General features: G+C 31.6%; 1 protein-coding gene and 1 pseudogene across 1 annotated transcript; one reads left to right on the top strand and one right to left on the bottom strand.

The window, feature by feature from the left end:
* Nucleotides 1-2085: 2085 nt before the first annotated feature.
* On the top strand, nt 2086-3012 carry LOC110638474 (mitogen-activated protein kinase kinase kinase 20-like; annotated as a pseudogene).
* Nucleotides 3013-8951: 5939 nt separating this feature from the next.
* Nucleotides 8952-9773, bottom strand: LOC110638460 (B3 domain-containing protein At2g33720-like). The gene has a single exon (XM_021789023.2). It carries the CDS (start codon nt 9771-9773, stop codon nt 8952-8954), a length of 822 nt encoding a protein of 273 aa, XP_021644715.2.
* Nucleotides 9774-18317: the final 8544 nt, after the last annotated feature.

Genomic DNA, 18317 nt, shown 5'->3' with positions numbered 1-18317 from the left:
AACATTAATTCTCATGATAGATTCAAGATAAAACATGTTTACTTGCGTGATTTACTGTAACCGTTTAAAGTGTTCATCAAGAAATCTCAAATTCAATTCCCATTAAGATCAGTGCAAAAGGACTAATGGGAAATCCCTATTGAATGGATCATTGCATGTATTAAAGAGCAAACTAAATAAAGATAAATGACTTAAACATGGAGGAAAACTATTTTTATAGAATCTAATGGCATCTTTAAGTAGCTAGTTTTGAAAATTTACTAATATGGCATCCTTAGGTAGCTAGTTTTGAAAATTTACTAGTATTATTGCACTAACTGATAATAGATACACACACATGAACCTATGTACAAGTATGTTTTATAAAAGAAACTTTTCAACAAGTCTTGTGAAGCTTATTTTTAGAAAGCCTACACACATTCGGTTCCTTTTTTTTTTATAAGTAGGAAATTTTAGTAACATAAGGTATGAAAAACTTTACATGAGCTCATCCAACTATCTTCGATCGGCAGACTGCCCCATACACCTAATCCGACCTAGGACAAGGCATGTTAAGAGAAAACCTGGATACCGAAGAACAACAAAGATAACAAAATAGAGTCAAACAATTCAAGAATAAAGGAGAATAGTCCAAAAGCAAATAGAAAGCAGAACTCAGATGGGGACAATATAGACAATAACCCTAAAAGTAAAAGAAAGCAATAATGCCTTCAAAGCGTATCGGCCTGTGCTTTGCAAGTGAAACAAAGATCAAATTGCCCTCCCGAAAAGTATGAATAAAATGAATTGACGGCAAGGCTTAAATGAGAACTGAGATCTCCTTGATTACTGAGGATAACTTATAACATGTCAGAGCTTGTTATATGTCAATTATTCTATGTAGGATAATTTACATAGAATAGCAAAAATAAGCATGTATATTGAGTGGGTCTGAAAAAATTATATATATTTTTTTAATTTTAGTAACTGAATTTGTATATTTGTCCATCAACAATTGCTTTGCCATTCTATGTAAAGTATTGACATGATATAACTGCTTCACTATATAATTTCTCAAAAAGGTGGCCTTATGAGTTCACTGCTATGAATTAATAACACATCCATAAATTTGCACATAGAAATGAATAAGCTTCCTCCATTAAAAAATGTTGCTTATGTTCTATTTATGCATGGAAAAACAAAAGCTCTCAAAAGATAACTGATTTAAACCTATTTTTCTAGAATCTAATGGCATCCATTGACAAATTTCTATTATTATTGCATTAACTGATAACAAATACACACACATGTATGACATTCTGTACAAGTATGTTTTATAAGAAAGAATGGAAACAATTAATGTCACATTCTTCAATAGCAATGCATCATAATAACTCATGAATAATGACACTATTAAATCTCTTAGATTGAAGATGATTGAATCAGCTCAAAGCTAATTATTATTATTATTATTATTATTATTATTATTATTATTATTATTATTATTATTATTATTATTATTATTATTATTATTATTATTATTATAATAATAAAAGAAAAAATTTATCAATAATTTCTTATACGAAATATCTTTTAGTTACAGCAGAATTAACTTAAAAAGTCAAAATCTTTTATATTTTTTTAAATTTAATCAAATCTTCTAATTTTAATAATTTAATTTAAAATTTTATTATTATTTTCACACTTAGCAATAAACCAATTAATAGTTAAAGTGATTAGTTAATGTGGCATGTTGACTAGCTAGGCATGCTGACTATATTAAATTTTTATTTTTAAATTCATGGGACTAAAATTTTTGATATTTTTTTTAATTTAAAATAAAAAGTCGAGATAAAATTTTTAGCATGTTATATAATTTTTATTTATAATTATTTCATTTTTGGTAATTTAACATTAACTACTTGGTTATCTTATGGGTCAAAAGATATTAAATTAGTTATTAGTTTAAGTTAGGTTTCAAACTAGTGGCAACTAGAAAAATAAAGCTTTAATTTCACGTTGATGATATATGGTGGTAAAATCCCTTCTTTTGTGTAACCAAGTATCGTTGAAGCATTGGAGATTACATTGCTTTGAACCTAAGCAATGAAGAGAAAGGTTATGGCAGTCGAAGAAGATAGCTCGGATAATCATGGAGTCGCATGGTGGAGAGGGTCGTTGCTTGGCAAAGGAGGGTTTGCGTCTGTTTATCTCGCTTTTTTGAAGAAACTCAAATCAAGAAGAGCGTTTTATCCACCACTTATGGCTATTAAATCAGCGGAGGTCTCTTCCTCAAGTTCACTTCAGAAGGAGAAAGAGACTTTCAACCATCTTCGTGACTGTCCCTACATTCTTGAGTGTTAGGCGAAGAAACTACTATGAGTAAGGATGGAAAGATGCTTTACAATCTGTTGTTGGAGTACGCTTCTGGAGGAACCCTAGCTAATCTTAAAAAGAGGTCGGGTGTTGTGGGTTACCTGAATCGGATGTGAAGAGATACACAAGGCCTATTCTTAAAGGTATTAATTACATCCACAGTCACGATTATGTTCATTGTGATTTGAAGCCAGACAATGTGCTGCTCGTGCCTAGTGGGGATGGTGACTTTGTGCCCAAGATTGGGGATTTTGGATTGGCCAAGAAAGTTCAGAAGACCAAAAAGAGGAAGCTTGATTGTTTTATTGTTGGGACTGCTTTATATATGGCACCAGAGACTCTCATTGATAATATATTCAGGAATTTCCATCTGATATTTGGGCTCTTGGATGTATGGTTTTTGAGATGTTTATTGGGAAATCACTTTGGGGTTCGAACCCTAATGAAACAACTGAAAAAGCTTGCGAGAGGATTGCTGATATATATGAATTGCCAAAAATTCCTTCTTGGATTTCAAAGGATGGCAAGGATTTCTTGAAAGGATGTCTAGTGAAGAATCATCAGTTCAGATTCACCATTGAGATGTTATTAATTCATCCTTTTGTATCCGGAATAGATGACACAAAAAGCAGCGAATTTGGGGAGATTGTGGATTAGGGGTGCATGGACTCATTCCTGCTCTGAAGATGCTAATTCTGCCAGCAATGAAGTTTCATCCCTGCTCACTTGTAGGTTTCTTATTTGAAACCTAAAAAAGTGGTGCAGGTCTGGCCTGGAGGAGATCCATCATTAATGATGTCTGATCTTCTCCAAAATGTGCCAGTTGGTTTTAAGAACAAAGTGGAATTAGCGTTCATTTGGAAAAGCTACTGTGATCTTCTCCATTTATTAAAGGCTCTATTGCTTTTGATAAGGAAGCTGCTAGGCTAGAGCATTGCTGCTACAATGTTACATTTTACTTTTCTATGTAACCAATTCTCTACTAAAATGTTGTAATTTGATATTGTTCATTATATAAATGAAATTCATTTTGGTTTATGAAATGAAAAAAAAAAAAAGGCCAAATGAGTTCACTGATATCAATAAGTTTTTTTTTAACCTAAGTTTGCTTTAATTAGAAATACACATACGTTGATCTGCTCACAGAAATGCTTCATCCTCCATTAAAAATGTTGGTTATGCTCTATGTTGGTTATGCTCTATGCGGGGGAAAAACATTAGTTCTCATAAGGGATTCAAGATAAAACATGTTTAGTTACTTGTTCTATTGTAACCATTTAAAGTTTTTATCAAGAAGTCTCATTTTCAATTCCCATTAACATTCCGTATTGAATGGATCATATTATAAGAAAAAAATTTTCAGCAAATCTTATGTGAATTTTTAGGAGAGATTATATCTAGTGCACATGCATCATCTCTCTAATTACATGGCCTCTTCTTTCTAAAATTAAGGAAAATTAAATTTTTATATCGAAGGTAACACTATTTTTTACCCTGATGTATAAATAATTATCTTATTTTTAGAGAGCTTGCGCATATTCAATTCTTATAAATGAATCTGCACCTCATGCCACTTGTGAAATTTAAAAAAAATTCTAATAAAATTAAACATGTTAGATCGACGCATATAAACTCTACAAAGCTAACGTATAATGGGAGAGCTATCATTCTAGAGTAACCTAAACGGTTTTTCTGCATAATTGATAGAAGATCTCCCTAGGTACGTAATAAAGTTAAAGATAAACCAATTGGGATATCTCACTATCTATTAACAGTGAAATTGTACTAATAGTGAAATGCAATAAAAGTTTTTTTGGAGAGATGGTTACTTAGATGTCATACACATCGAGAAAAATGTCTTTGAGAATACTTTTAACATAGTGATGAATATTAAAGGGAAGATAAAGGATAATGCAAAAGCAAGAGAAGATATAACACATTTATGTTGTAAAAAAGAGTTAGAGAAAGATGTGCGAACAGGTAAATACCTTAAGGCTTATTATACTCTTGATAAATAGAAAAAGCAAAAATACGGCTATTTGTTGATATGCAAAAGTATAAGCTTTTTGGTATGAAGAGCCATGATTGTCATGTGTTTATGCAAAGATTATTACCAATTGCATTTCATGAGTTCCTTCCAAATACAGTTTGGCAAGCATTAACTGAGTTGAGCTTGTTTTTTAAAAATCCTACTGCTACAAATATTAAGGTGTAAGACATGGAGCGTCTAAAAGCAGAAATTTCCATAATTATTTGCAAGTTAGAGCGTATATTTCCTCCTGCCTTTTTTGACTCAATGGAACATATTCCCATCCATCTACCATATGAGGCAAAAATCGCATGACCAGTATAATATCGATGGATGTATCCTTTTAAGAGGTAATAGAGAATCATTATTTTCTTTTTGTGTTGTAAAATTCATCATAAACTTTCCCTAGAGCTTGCATTTGAATATGGTGTTTTATATTTTCAGATTTCTGGGACACCTAAAGAAAAATGTAAAGAACAAAGCAAAAGTTGAAGGTTCAATGTGTAATTCATTCTTAGTTGAAGCATCTAATTTTTGTACGCATTATTTTAAGCCTCATGTCATAATGCGGGATCGGCAAGTTCCCCGTAATGATGATGGTGGAGACAGTGATGAAATCAAAGGAAATTTATCAATATTCAAGTATCCTAGTCGATCGTATGGCAGAGCTAAAACAAGATGGTTAGGAGATGATGAATATAAGATTGCCCATATCTACGTCTTTCTAAATTGCCTTGAAATTGACGCATATATAAAGTAAGTTTATAAAAACCCTAAATATAGGTTAATTCTCTTAAAAGTCATCTGTGAATTTGCCTTTTCCACTGACAATCGACTAATTTATTTATGTGTAAGATGTACCATACTGAATTACAATAGACATCACGTAATATCAGTGATGCAAAAGCTAATGAATTAATAGAACAAAGATTTTCAGATTGGTTCAACTCTTATGTAAGTCTATATTCATATAAACCATTCCATCGTCTAAATGTAATTAGTAACATTATTTGTGATTCATATCGTTTAATACAAATAATTTTAAATCCTATTTAATATATTTAACAAGTATTTTTGTTTATTTTAACTTATATCTATATATGTTATAAATACATTATAAATATAAATATAAATATAAATTTAATCATGCATTTTTAAATAATTCATATTAATATTATAATTAGTACTCTCAACTCTTAAGTAATCAAATTGTTTTTTTTTCTTTTTCTTTTTGTATCTTCCTCTTATTTTTATTATTTTAAAATTTTAAAACATAACAACTTAACATTATTATTGAGAGGAGCATAACTTTTCATATAAATATGTGTAAAAATATAATTAGGCTTTTTTATAACCTTATGGTCAAAATCAACAATTTAACTAAGATTTACTAATCAATTAAAAATAAAAAAAAATATATTCATGCATATAAGGATATTAATAAATTATAATTAATCTATATTTAGACTAAATAGATCCATAAAAATTAAAATCTTAGACAATCACATATAAAATATATTTTTTTATGTAAAAATGATAATAATAGTCCCAAATATTATAGGATGCATCAATATTAAATATGTTAAAAATGAAAATTAATCTATCTTACCCTATACAAATATTAGAATTCGTGAGGATAGTGGTTTCATTCGATAATGGCAATGATAATAAAATTCAAGTGATCACATTCACGTGCAATTACATTTATAGGAATGATATCTATGACATACAAAAACTTAAAAATTTAAAAACTTACAAATAGATTTTACCTGTTAAAGAAAAAAATACACAAAAATCGAGTGAAAAAAAGAAAAAAATCATATTATAAATCAAAATTAATTAAACTTGAGTCTTCTTATACAAAAATATAGTGTGTAAATATAAAACTATCTGTTACTAATATTTTAAAAACAAATAGCTGCAAATTTATAACAATTATTTTTCATTGTATAAGATTATAATTTTATATCTATTGATATAAATATAAAATTTTATTTAATTAAATAGTTATTTTTAACAATAATTTTATAATTATGTTAATTAAATAGTTACTTTTTAATAGTGATTTTATAATTTAATATTATAAATTTGTAAATATTAACAAAAATTAAAAAAAAATTAATATAAGATAGATTCGGTGTATAATGTTGTTTATTGATTTTATTGTAATAAACTAAATAATTTTTAATGAATTAATAATACATATAGAATTAAAAATATAGAATTATAATAAGATTTTTAGTATAAGTATAATTACTATTAAAATAATATTAATATTTTAATTAATATTAATTATAGTAATATTTAAAAATTAAAATTATCTATAGATTTAGCAATGGATAAATTTATTGCTAAAAATTATTAGCGATAAATTTGTATTAAAAATATTTGGTGATGAATAACTTCTTGCTAAAAATTATAAATAATATATTCGTATGGAATAGCTTCTCACTAAAAATTATTAGCAATGACTTTATATAAAATCACTTGTCATTACTAAAAGTAATAGCGAAATTTGTTATTAATTTATATTAGTAGCAACAAATTTATACAATTGACACCATAGATACTTTTTAATGGTATAAATAATATAAATCATGAAGAACATTATCGGCAATGCTAATATTTCCTCCTTTCATACATTTATCAATACTAGCCTTTGAAACACGTGCAATAACACAGTTATTTTATTATTTAAATATTGAATATTAATATAATTGTTTATATTGAAATGGTAATTTTAAGGTTAGTTTAATTCTATAAATAAAAATATATATTAATTTTGAAATTATTATATTTTGATTAGATTATATTTTTACAAAAATTTATATGTTATAATTAATTTAACTGTTAATATATAATAATAATAATTTAATTATTAACTTAAATGTAATAAAATAAAAATATAATAGAATAATAAGTTTTAAAAAAATATGAATAAGTAAAGATACTGTTTAAAATTCAAAGTGAGAAATTAATTTTGCATGCAAATCGACTCATGGTATTAGGCCGGTTCAAATTCTATTCTCTTTTATTTTTTTTTTAAAAAATAAGTTTTTGGTTTGGTTATATTTTAATATTTGTTTAATAATTTAAAACTGGTGTTGATTTCTTTGTATAATGACATCAGATTAGCTAATTAGTTAACATAGAAGAATATTCTTTATAAAATTAGAAATTATAAGTAATTTTAAAATTACACCTAGTTTAGCGCATTAAGAGACCACTTTTATTTTCAATAAATTAGTACCATAAGATTTTATGATGTAACATATTATTCTTGCATTCGTTAGAAAAAATGTTGATATGTGGTAATTTCTTGTGTCAATTAGTATTAATATCTTGTAGTGATTTCTTATTTCAATTAGTATTAATATCTGGTCTGCATTCCTCTAATGGATGGAAGAAGAATCTAATGGCGTAAAATCTCAAGGTACTAATTTAATGAAAATGTTATCTTTTAAATGATAACAAGATACATTTTTTTATAATTGCTCTTATGTAAGTTAACAAAAATGGAATTATATCAAATAAAAGATTATAAATCCATGAGTAAATATGAGAAAAAGTGAGACTTATTAATATATCTCATTTAATTAACGACTTTAAATCATGAATTTAATTTGGATTTGTTTTTTCTATATTCCCTCCTTATTTATTTTCTTTAAGATTATTGAGATTGATCAATAATAGGTGTGCTTCTTACGAAAACAATTATACGTGGAAGTGATTAATAGGATCTTTCTATTATTGCCAATTTTCCCAAGGTTAAGATACTAATTTTCCAGGACTATAGCTAAATATGAAATGAAATCAGGTGCTTGTAAATCCAACAATATTTACGTAAGTTAAGATAAATTTTCCTTTTCATGATTGCATGTACAATAGGTTTATTATAGTCATTAATTGTGATGAATCCCAATATAATCAAAGTTCAAAATCTATACGTTGTACATACGACAATTGTATTGAATAATTTCTTATTAGTTAGGACTCTCATTAAGAGTAACTATATTGGCATTATTGGTCGAAAAGGTAGTGCAGTCTGTTAACTATTATTTTTGGAGATTTTTAAAGTTTCGTTATTAAAGTTATTATTAAATTTTCGTTATAGTAAGGCCTTGTCAATCATTGAAAAGTTAGTTTATTTTCGATTCAAGACACATGAATTTCACCCATTTTGCATGTGAGTATCACTTATTTTACATGTAGGTCTTATCATGCATCATTGTAGAATCGATAATAAACCAATCTAGATATGAATTTTTAATAAATAAATGTGCAGTGTAAAAAGAAATTAACCCACCATTGTGCAATCAGCCTTCTCATCTCCCTTAGCACCATATTTGGTGATATCGAAAATCTTAATAACAGAAGCATCAGTAACTTGAGAAATTTTAATAGTCACAAAAATAGAATAAAAATAAAATTTTCTTAACAACGCTAACAAAAAATGAGAAATAGTTTTAGATACATATATAGATATGAGATTCAAACAATACTATAATTGAAAAAAAAATGTAAATAAATGAAAAATTATAAGAAGAATAATCAGCCTCTGCTGCTGCTAAGCTCTTTCAAGCACAGAAAAATTGAATCTTGAATTTGATGGATCCCAATAAATCCCAATAAGATCTCCTTCAACTAAAATCCTTCTCTTCACAAATTGAATCATCCAGCCTTTAATGAAAACATAACTCTTCGATGAACGCCAGTGCTTCAAAACCATATGTTGTTCGGTATTAGTATCGCAATCCCATATAGGAACTGGAGCACCACCTTTTTCAATCTGCTCAACCGTTTCACCGCTCAATAATGGCAAAATATGATTTCTGACTGATAATGATGCCACCAAAAGTCTGCACAGGTTACCAAGATCACTACCAGTGAGCTTCTTCTTAATCTTCCATGGATCAGAAAGCATCAGTATTGTCGGAACGTCATGCATCGGACTCTCTTTTCTCTCATCATCAGGGCTGGATGTTGTCTCCGCAATATTTTGAACCAATGATTTCGATTCTGAATCCGATGATTCTTTGGATACAACAGGTTCCTCTCTCGTTGCAGCAAAGGCAGTAAACCAAGATTCATCAATTAGTTTTAGCTCAGTTGAAACTTCATTTGCAAGTCGAGTTGAAACAACGATAGCATTGATCTCATTATCAGGAAAAGAATTGATTTCTTTGATTCTTGGCTTGTTGATCTTGCTTGGAACCCCGCAAGAAAGGGTCAACTCAGTCGAAACTCCACTATTCTTTTCACCGTCTGAGTTATGCTGGTACTTCCGCTTCTTTTCAGATGGCTCAGCTGCAAGAAATTGATCTTTCTTTGCTTCCTGAGTGGTGGAAGCATAGAAAGAACCAAAGGGTTTCAAATGCTGTTTCTCCATTCTTGAAATTGCTCTTACTTGTTTCTAATGGAAGGAGAGAGGTCAGGGATTAATGCACATATATATAGAATTGAAGGAAACTTTAACATTGAAGCAATAGGATTTAAGATCCTAGTTGGAAACTGATTCCTATGCTTGGGGCGGTGGTGAAGTTTTGTGGTTTCCTTTCCGGAGTTGGACATGAAAATTTGCTGACATTATTGGTTCTAAGAATTATAAATTAACAGGCTCTTGTTGGGCCAGTTTAGCCGGACCTTTTTCTGACAGTGACTTGGGCCCACCTTGATGCTCTAATGTATATAATTTCTTTTTTCATTTTTAATTTTGTTATGACAAAAATTATATGTTAAATTATCAAAATTAGTTTTTTTAATTAGGATATATATTATATATAATCAATGATTCACCCGTGCATAATGAATCGAGTATGCTAATTAATATATATATATATTAAAAATATAAACATATTTATTGTATATATAATAATTTTACTAATAAATAATTCTCAGAAGTATTTTTTTATTCCCCCATTATTTCTTTTTTGGGTCATTTCACCATCTATAAGTTTGAAAAAGTTTGGAATTTAAAAAATTTCATTTAAATCATGGTAATTTATGACTCATTAATTAATTTTATAGCATTTAAAATTCAATATTAGTTAATTAATTATAATTATTTTAAATATTTTATCAATCATTATTAATAGAACTGAAGTACTAAGAGTTACGAATTAAAATTCTTATAAATTAAGGATCTGTTGAGAAAAATATATTTTTAAATATATTATTTAGATAATATTAAAAAATAATTTAAAATTAAATTTAATAAATTTTAGTTATAAAACATTAAATAACAAAATTATCTTTTTCAAATTAATTTTTTCAACAGATAAACTGATTTTTTTCTATTATTGAAAAGCAACTCTAACTCTTCAATTACAATATCAAACAGGCTCTAAAACACAAAAACATATCTGCTTATGATTTTTAATATCTTTGCCATTATACATTTTGTCATATATATATACATAAATGATCGTTTTTATAATTTGTTTAATTATTCCACTGCCATCACAGTTATGTTTTTCATTATGAAAAATTTAAGGAAATGTATCAAGAAAACTTTTATAACTAAAATATAATAAGCTTATATAAAACGCAAGTGTTTTACAAATTATTTTTTAAATATAGTAAATTTTTTAAAAAATTATTATGTTTATTATTATAAAAAATTCTTATAAAAACATTTACTTTTCTAATTATATGAATAATATTTGTTTTGAAATATTTCTTTACACAGATAGAAAGAATTTAAAGTCCAAAATAAAATATTTATTTTCTCAAAAATAAATAATATTAACAAAAATGTTGGTAAAAATATTTTGGGTGAATGAAAATAATTTAGAACAATATCTAAATAATTTTAGACATTTTAAAATGACTTTTAATTTCCCTTTGATTTTTGGGCCCTTGGATGTGTTTTGGTGAATATATCAGCGGTTTGGCTGATAGAGGAGACAGGAATCAAACATATGGTGCCATAAGCAACATGATGACGTACAAAATGACAATCAATTTCGATGTGTTTGGTACGCTCATGAAATACATGATTATGAGAAATCTATATGGCACTTCTATTATCGCAATGAAGCATTGTGGCAGAAGAATGAGTGACACCCAAATCAGTTAATAACCACCGTAACCAAAGTAATTCAGATGTAGCATCAGCAAGAGCATGATATTCAGATTCTATGCTAGAACGTGAAATAACAGTTTTCTTTTTGCTACGCCAAGAGATAAGAGAATTATCCAAGAAGAAACAATAACCAGTTGTAGAGCAACCATCTGTCAGATCACCGGCCCAATCAGCATCAGAGTAGCCAGATAATATTAGGGAGGAGGTAGCGGAAAAGTGCAAACCATGAAAAAGAGTGCCTTTGATATAACGAAGGATTCGAAGTACTGCAGAAAAATGAGTTGAGTGAGGAGCAGACATAAACTAGCTGACCAGATGAACAGCATATGAAATATCAGGTCGAGTAACTGTGAGATAAACAAGACTTCCGATAAGCTGTCGATATAAAGTAGGATCATCAAGAGGAGTGCCATCAAGAGGTGTAAGCTTACAATTGAGCTCCAATGGGGTTAATACTGTTTTGCTATCAGTGATGCCTGCTCGAGAAAGTAAGTCGGATGCATACTTGGCTTGAGATAGATAATAGCCATCAGAATTTTGAGAAACTTCAAGACCAAAAAAATAGCTGAGAGAACCTAAGTCTTTCATTTCAAAATGCTGATTGAGATAATGTTGTAACTCTAAAATACCAGATGAATCATCTCCTATTATTATCATATCATCAACATAAAGCAACAGAAGAACAATACCACTGTCAGTTTAGTGAGTGAATAATGCAGAATCATGTGTACTAGAGAGAAAACCAAGTTGAGCAAGAGTGGAACTAAATCTGGTAAACCAGGCCCTGGGAGCTTGTTTTAATCCATATAAGGCTCGCCAAAGTTTGCAAACCTTATGAGGAGAATGATAACCAGGAGGAGGATGCATATAAACCTCTTCTGTTAAATCACCATGAAGAAAAGCATTTTAGACATCCATCTGGAAAAGTTTCCATTTACGAACTGCAGCAATAGCTAAGAGACTGCGAATAGATATTAATCGGGCCACTGGAGCAAAAATTTCTTCATAGTCGATAACATACTCTTGAGTGTACCCTTTGGCTACTAAGTGAGCTTTGTAGTGTTCAATAGTTCCATCAGAATGGGTCTTGATTTTGTAAATCCATTTGCAACCAATAGGGGTCTTGTTTGTTGGAAGATCAACTAAATCCCAAGTATGAGTTTTCTCTAAAGCCTGAAGTTCGTCAGTCATAGCTTACTGCCAAAGAGGGTCAGTACTCTCATGAAGGGTTGCAATAGTAGAGTAACAGTGAAAATAAGAAAGATAATGAGGAGTTTCTCTTAGACGGGTAGAACAACGAAGAGTAGTGCTAGGAGGAGATGCAGGCGCAGATACTAGATCAATAATTGGTGCAGATTCAACAGGGGCAGGTGTAGTTGGGCTAATATTGAGCACATCACAATCACTTGGATCAGGACTTGGAAATAGCTCTTTGGAGGAGTCAGAGAAAAATAGAGAGTCAGTATTGACAGAGTGATGAAATTTGGAAAGAGAAGAGAACATAGTATTGTCCCAAAAGGTAACATGACGAGAGATGCGTAACTTATTAGAAACAGGATCCCAACAATTATACCCTTTGTGTTCAATGCCATAACCAAGAAAACAACATAGACGAGCACGGGTTTCTAATTTGGTATGCTCATGAGGTTGTAAAAGAACAAAAGAAACACATCCAAAAGGTTTAAGGATGGAATAGTCAGGAGGTTGTCCAAACAACTTTTCAAAAGGAGATAAATTATAAAGAACCAAGGTAGGAAGACGGTTAATAATATAAACAGCATGAAGAGCTACTTCTGCCCAAAATTTTTCTGGACATGAGACAGAAAGAAGAAGAGTACGTACAGAATCAAGAATATGGCGATGCTTGCGTTCGGCTCGCCCATTCTGTTGAGAGGTGTGAGGATAAGAACGTTGAACAATAGTGCCTTGTTGACTAAGAAATTGAAGTAAAGAAGAATCCCGATATTCCATGGCATTGTTTGTTCAGAGAATTTTAATGTCACAAGAGAACTGAGTTTTAATCATTTTTGCAAATGTGATGTAAATTTGTGATAACTCAGATCGATGTTTCAAAAAATATATCCAAGTAAATCAAGAATAATCATCAATAAATATCACAAAATAACGAAAACCATTTATTGAAGAAATAGGAGAAGGACCCCAAATGTCAGAATGAATTAAACGAAAAGGAGTGTCTGAAGTAGTATTATTATGAGAAAAAGATAATGCAGGTTGTTTTGCAAGCTGACAATTTAAACAATTAAATGACTCAAACTTAGTAGATCCTAATAATCCACGAGAAATTAAAGGTTGAATTTTACTGGCAGAAGCATGGCCAAGAGGAAGATGCCATTGGTGAATGGAGGAATTAGGGATTATAGCTGAAGACACAAATCTCTGAGGAAGATGTAAAGATGCAAGCTCAAATAATCGACCCACTTTGCGACCCTCCCCAAGAGTCTGTCCCGTTTGTGGATCCTGTACCTGGACACCATGGGAAGAAAAAGTAACATTTAGTCCTTTTTCACACAACTGACCAACAGAAATAAGATTGAGTGCTAAATTAGGGATATAATAGGTGTCAGGGAGATGAAAATTTGAGGTAGACACATGACCAGTATGTGTGATGTTCATTTTAGTACCATTTGCAGTATGGATTGGTGGTAAGGAAGATACAGGTTTTGCAGAAAACAAGAATTTAAGATTAGTGGTCATATGATTACAACATGCAAAGTCAAAAAGCCAATAAGAATTACCTGGAGTGGTAAACATGGCAGCAGGAGAATTAGAAGAGATAACCTATTTGAATAGTGCCTCAAGATCACTCATGGTGATGGCAGTAGAACCCTCAGTAGCAGTAATAGCAATGATAGAGGAAGATCCAGGCTTTGAGACATTCTTGAATTTAGAATGCCCTCCTTTTGGTCTTGGAGGGTGTGTGGGAAAATATTCAACAATATGACCGTAACCATGACAATATCTACATTCTATAGTAGGAAAATATGCAAAAGCATGACCAATTTGATTACAATTCTTACAGAGTTGATTGTTAGATTTCTGATGTGAGGATCGAGTAGTTGCAAGATGTCACACCTTACCCCTCTGTAAGGCATAACATGATCTCGTAGTATACCTAATGAATTACCAACTCCATCTACTGATAACCCATTAAATACACTACAAGGGATTTTAAAAACTTTTCTTACTTCTTTTACAGTGGTGAGCACTATTTACAGGTGTTAAAAACCTTTTTGAACTGAAGTGATAGAACTAATGCATTTGAATTATTTGGAATTTCTGTAAAAATTTTGGCAGAATACCATCTGTATTTTGGATAAAACAGTTCTTCAGAAAACCTGTAAAAAGCACTTCAATATATTTCCAAATCTCAACTCCAACATTTTTCTCAACACAACATTTTTCTCAACTCAAATCCACAGTGATTTTTCAAATACTAAGATACAAGAAATATAATACAATTTTTACAAGCCAAAACAACTCATAATTATTTTACAACTTCAAGGTACAATTTGAATTTACAACTGCTCAAAACCAAGAACAAAATATACATACAGTGAATATACATTACAGTACAAAATGCAAAATGTGGTATACTCGTTATACCCGAAAATCTCTCGCTAGATATACTAGCAGCCTAGCCTGCTGCCCTGTCCGTCTCTCTACCTGCGACAGCAATAAAAAGCTATCGCTGAGACAATGTCTCAGTGGTGCACAACATTAACCAAATACAACTTTAAATCACAATTTATAAATCATATAAATAGTGGATACTTAAAATCATAGTTAATTTCAAGACAATAATTGTCAACAAGAATTTAAACTCCATTTCTCAATATCACAATAAATTTCAATAAGTCAGATCATGGTTGAATTTAAAAGACAGTATATGTCAATAAGAGTTGAAATTCATTTCACAATCTCACAATACATATCAATAAATCACACACAGCTTAATCATGTTCCAAAGTTCAATTCATCCCAAAAGTCAATGACTAATGAGGTATTCAATTCGTCCCAAAAGCCGATGGCTAATGAGGTATAACATAGCTAGCTAGCAAAAATATGAGTACTCATTCTATTCGTCCTCAACAGGCACACACCTCAACACTTCAGCCAGAGAGGGAATTCAATTCATCCCACTAGACAAGCTAGCGAGGAATACGATCAATATACATGATAGCTGTGGTTTCAAATCATTTACAGTGCTTTTCAATCAATAAGTATCCATCAAATATCATTCAAACAATTTTTCACAGTTTCATAATTTAAAACAACAATATACAAATAGTCATAATTTATTTCAATTGAAAATAATTCAAAAGAAATAGTTGTTGTATACAAACCTCTGATATTTGTCTCCTGGTCTTGACTCAGTATTTCCTTCCCTTTTGCTGAGTCTTTGCTAACTGAGAAACATAATTTGAAGTGTAACGATCGGGAACCAGCCACTAGAGGAATTGTCCGCTTTGGCCATAAGCCTCACGGTTTTGTCCCATAGGTGGAATGGAGAACTTCCCAGGAGGTCACCCATCCTAGGATTTCTCTCAAACGAGCACGTTTAACCCTGGAGTTCTTCCAACTCTCCAGGCCATTCCACCAAAAGGCGCCTCTAGTGATTAGTTCCCCCATCTTATATATCATTACTTTTGAACCCAAGACCATCTCCGTGCTTTGCCGATGTGGGATTTGCCTAAGGGATCATCCTTTCGCAGGACCTATTTCCCCCCCTTTCGGGACTCAGCGTCCTCGCTGAGGTTTGCCCCATCATCGCCCAAGAGGACACGCGAGCGGCTCTGATACCAATTGTAACGATCGGGAACCAGCCACTAGAGGAATTGTCCGCTTTGGCCATAAGCCTCACGGTTTTGTCCCATAGGTGGAATGGAGAACTTCAGGTCACCCATCCTAGGATTTCTCTCAAGCGAGCACGTTTAACTCGAGTTCTTCCAACTCTCGTGCCATTCCAGGCGCCTCTAGTGATTAGTTCCCCATCTTATATATCATTACTTTTGAACCCAAGACCATCTCGGGATTTGCCTGAGGATCATCCTTTCGCCCAAGAGCTCGATACCAATTGTAACGATCGGGAACCAGCCACTAGAGGAATTGTCGCTTTGGCCATAAGCCTCACGGTTTGTCCCATAGGTGGAATGGAGAACTTCAGGTCACCCATCCTAGGATTTCTCTCAAGCGAGCACGTTTAACCTGGAGTTCTTCCAACTCTCGGCCATTCCAAAGGCGCCTCTAGTGATTAGTTCCCCATCTTATATATCATTACTTTTGAACCCAAGACCATCTCTTTGCCGATGTGGGATTTGAGGATCATCCTTTCGCAGAGGTCTGCGAAAGGATGATCCAAATCGAGATGGTCTTGGGTTCAAAAGTAATGATATATAAGATGGGGAACTAATCACTAGAGGCGCTTGGTGGAATGGCACGGAGTTGGAAGAACTGGTTAAACGTGCTCGCTTGAGAGAAATCTAGGATGGGTGACCTAAGTTCTCCATTCCACCTATGGGACAAAACCGTGAGGCTTATGGCCAAAGCGACAATTCCTCTAGTGGTGTCCTCTTGGGCGATGATGGAGTCCCGAAAGGAAATAGGTCTGCGAAAGGATGATCAGGCAAATCCCACACGGCAAAGCACTGAGATGGTCTTGGGTTCAAAAGTAATGATATATAAGATGGGGAACTAATCACTAGAGGCGCCTTTTGGTGGAATGGGAGAGTTGGAAGAACTGGTTAAACGTGCTCGTTGAGAGAAATCTAGGATGGTGACCTCTGAAGTTCTCCATTCCACCTATGGGACAAAACCGTGAGGCTTATGGCCAAAGCGGACAATTCCTCTAGTGGCTGGTTCCCGATCATTACAATATATAATTTTTGGGACTCCAGAGAAGGGTCATTGAGGTTCCTATGGCATTAGAATGCCAAGAAAATACCTAGAAAAATTTTTCTATCGGTACAGACAATTTTAGCCCGTTAAGTCAAACGGAGGGCATTTTGGTCATTTCGCCTTCCGAGGTGATTTTTGGCCGACTTGCCCAGTTGAGTAAATAATTAATATGACATAAAATATAAAGAAATATTACTAGAAATGAAATTTAAAATGAGTAGTGAAGGAAAGGAAAGAAAATGAAGAAAAAGATCAATTATGGCATCATGGTGATGTCATTAAGGGAGTTGGACCAATCACACTTAAGCCATTGTTTGACTAACTATTAAAAGAGACTAAATAAGACCAAAATAACAAAATTTCAGCAGCCATCTTCCTCACCCAAAAACGTTACATTCTCTCCCAAAACCCTATTCTTCCATGGGAGCTTAATGGAAGCTTGAGACAACCCACCAAATCACCATAAAACCTTTAGTCATCTTCACAAAAATTTGCCCTAGCACCTTGCTAAAGCTTTTGGCAGCCAAGAAGAAGAAAGAAAGTGAAGCTTTCTCAAGCTTGGATTGGCATACAACAAGGTTAGTGCACTATATACCTAAAACTCCTTAATTTCATGAATGAGCACTTGAATTTAGTAAGAAAATGTCATTTAAATGAACAAAATTCATGTGTGTGTGTACATGAATTTTTGGCTGCCCTAGTGGAGAAATAGTAAGGAGTGTTTTTGATGAGCTTGAAGTGAACTAGAATTAAGTTGAAAGTTTATAATCATAAGAATAATAATTTGGCATGCTAACTAAGGCATTATGTAGGAAACATAATGTGAAGCTAGGGTTTTGGAGAGTGAAATTTGGTTTTGGCTTATGAAGTGGTAAGTGAACATTATAAGGGTCAATTAGTGACCATTTTAGGTATGTTGACCATAATTAGAAC

This window comes from Hevea brasiliensis, chromosome 6 (genome assembly GCF_030052815.1).
Source record: "Hevea brasiliensis isolate MT/VB/25A 57/8 chromosome 6, ASM3005281v1, whole genome shotgun sequence".
NCBI classification, from domain to species: Eukaryota; Viridiplantae; Streptophyta; class Magnoliopsida; order Malpighiales; family Euphorbiaceae; genus Hevea; species Hevea brasiliensis.
This window is presented reverse-complemented; position numbering and strand designations above follow the sequence as displayed.

What these genes read in the sequence shown, in the direction of transcription:
- LOC110638460 (XM_021789023.2), bottom strand. Translation starts at nt 9,773, where the DNA reads ATGGAGAAACAGCATTTGAAACCCTTTGGTTCTTTCTATGCTTCCACC.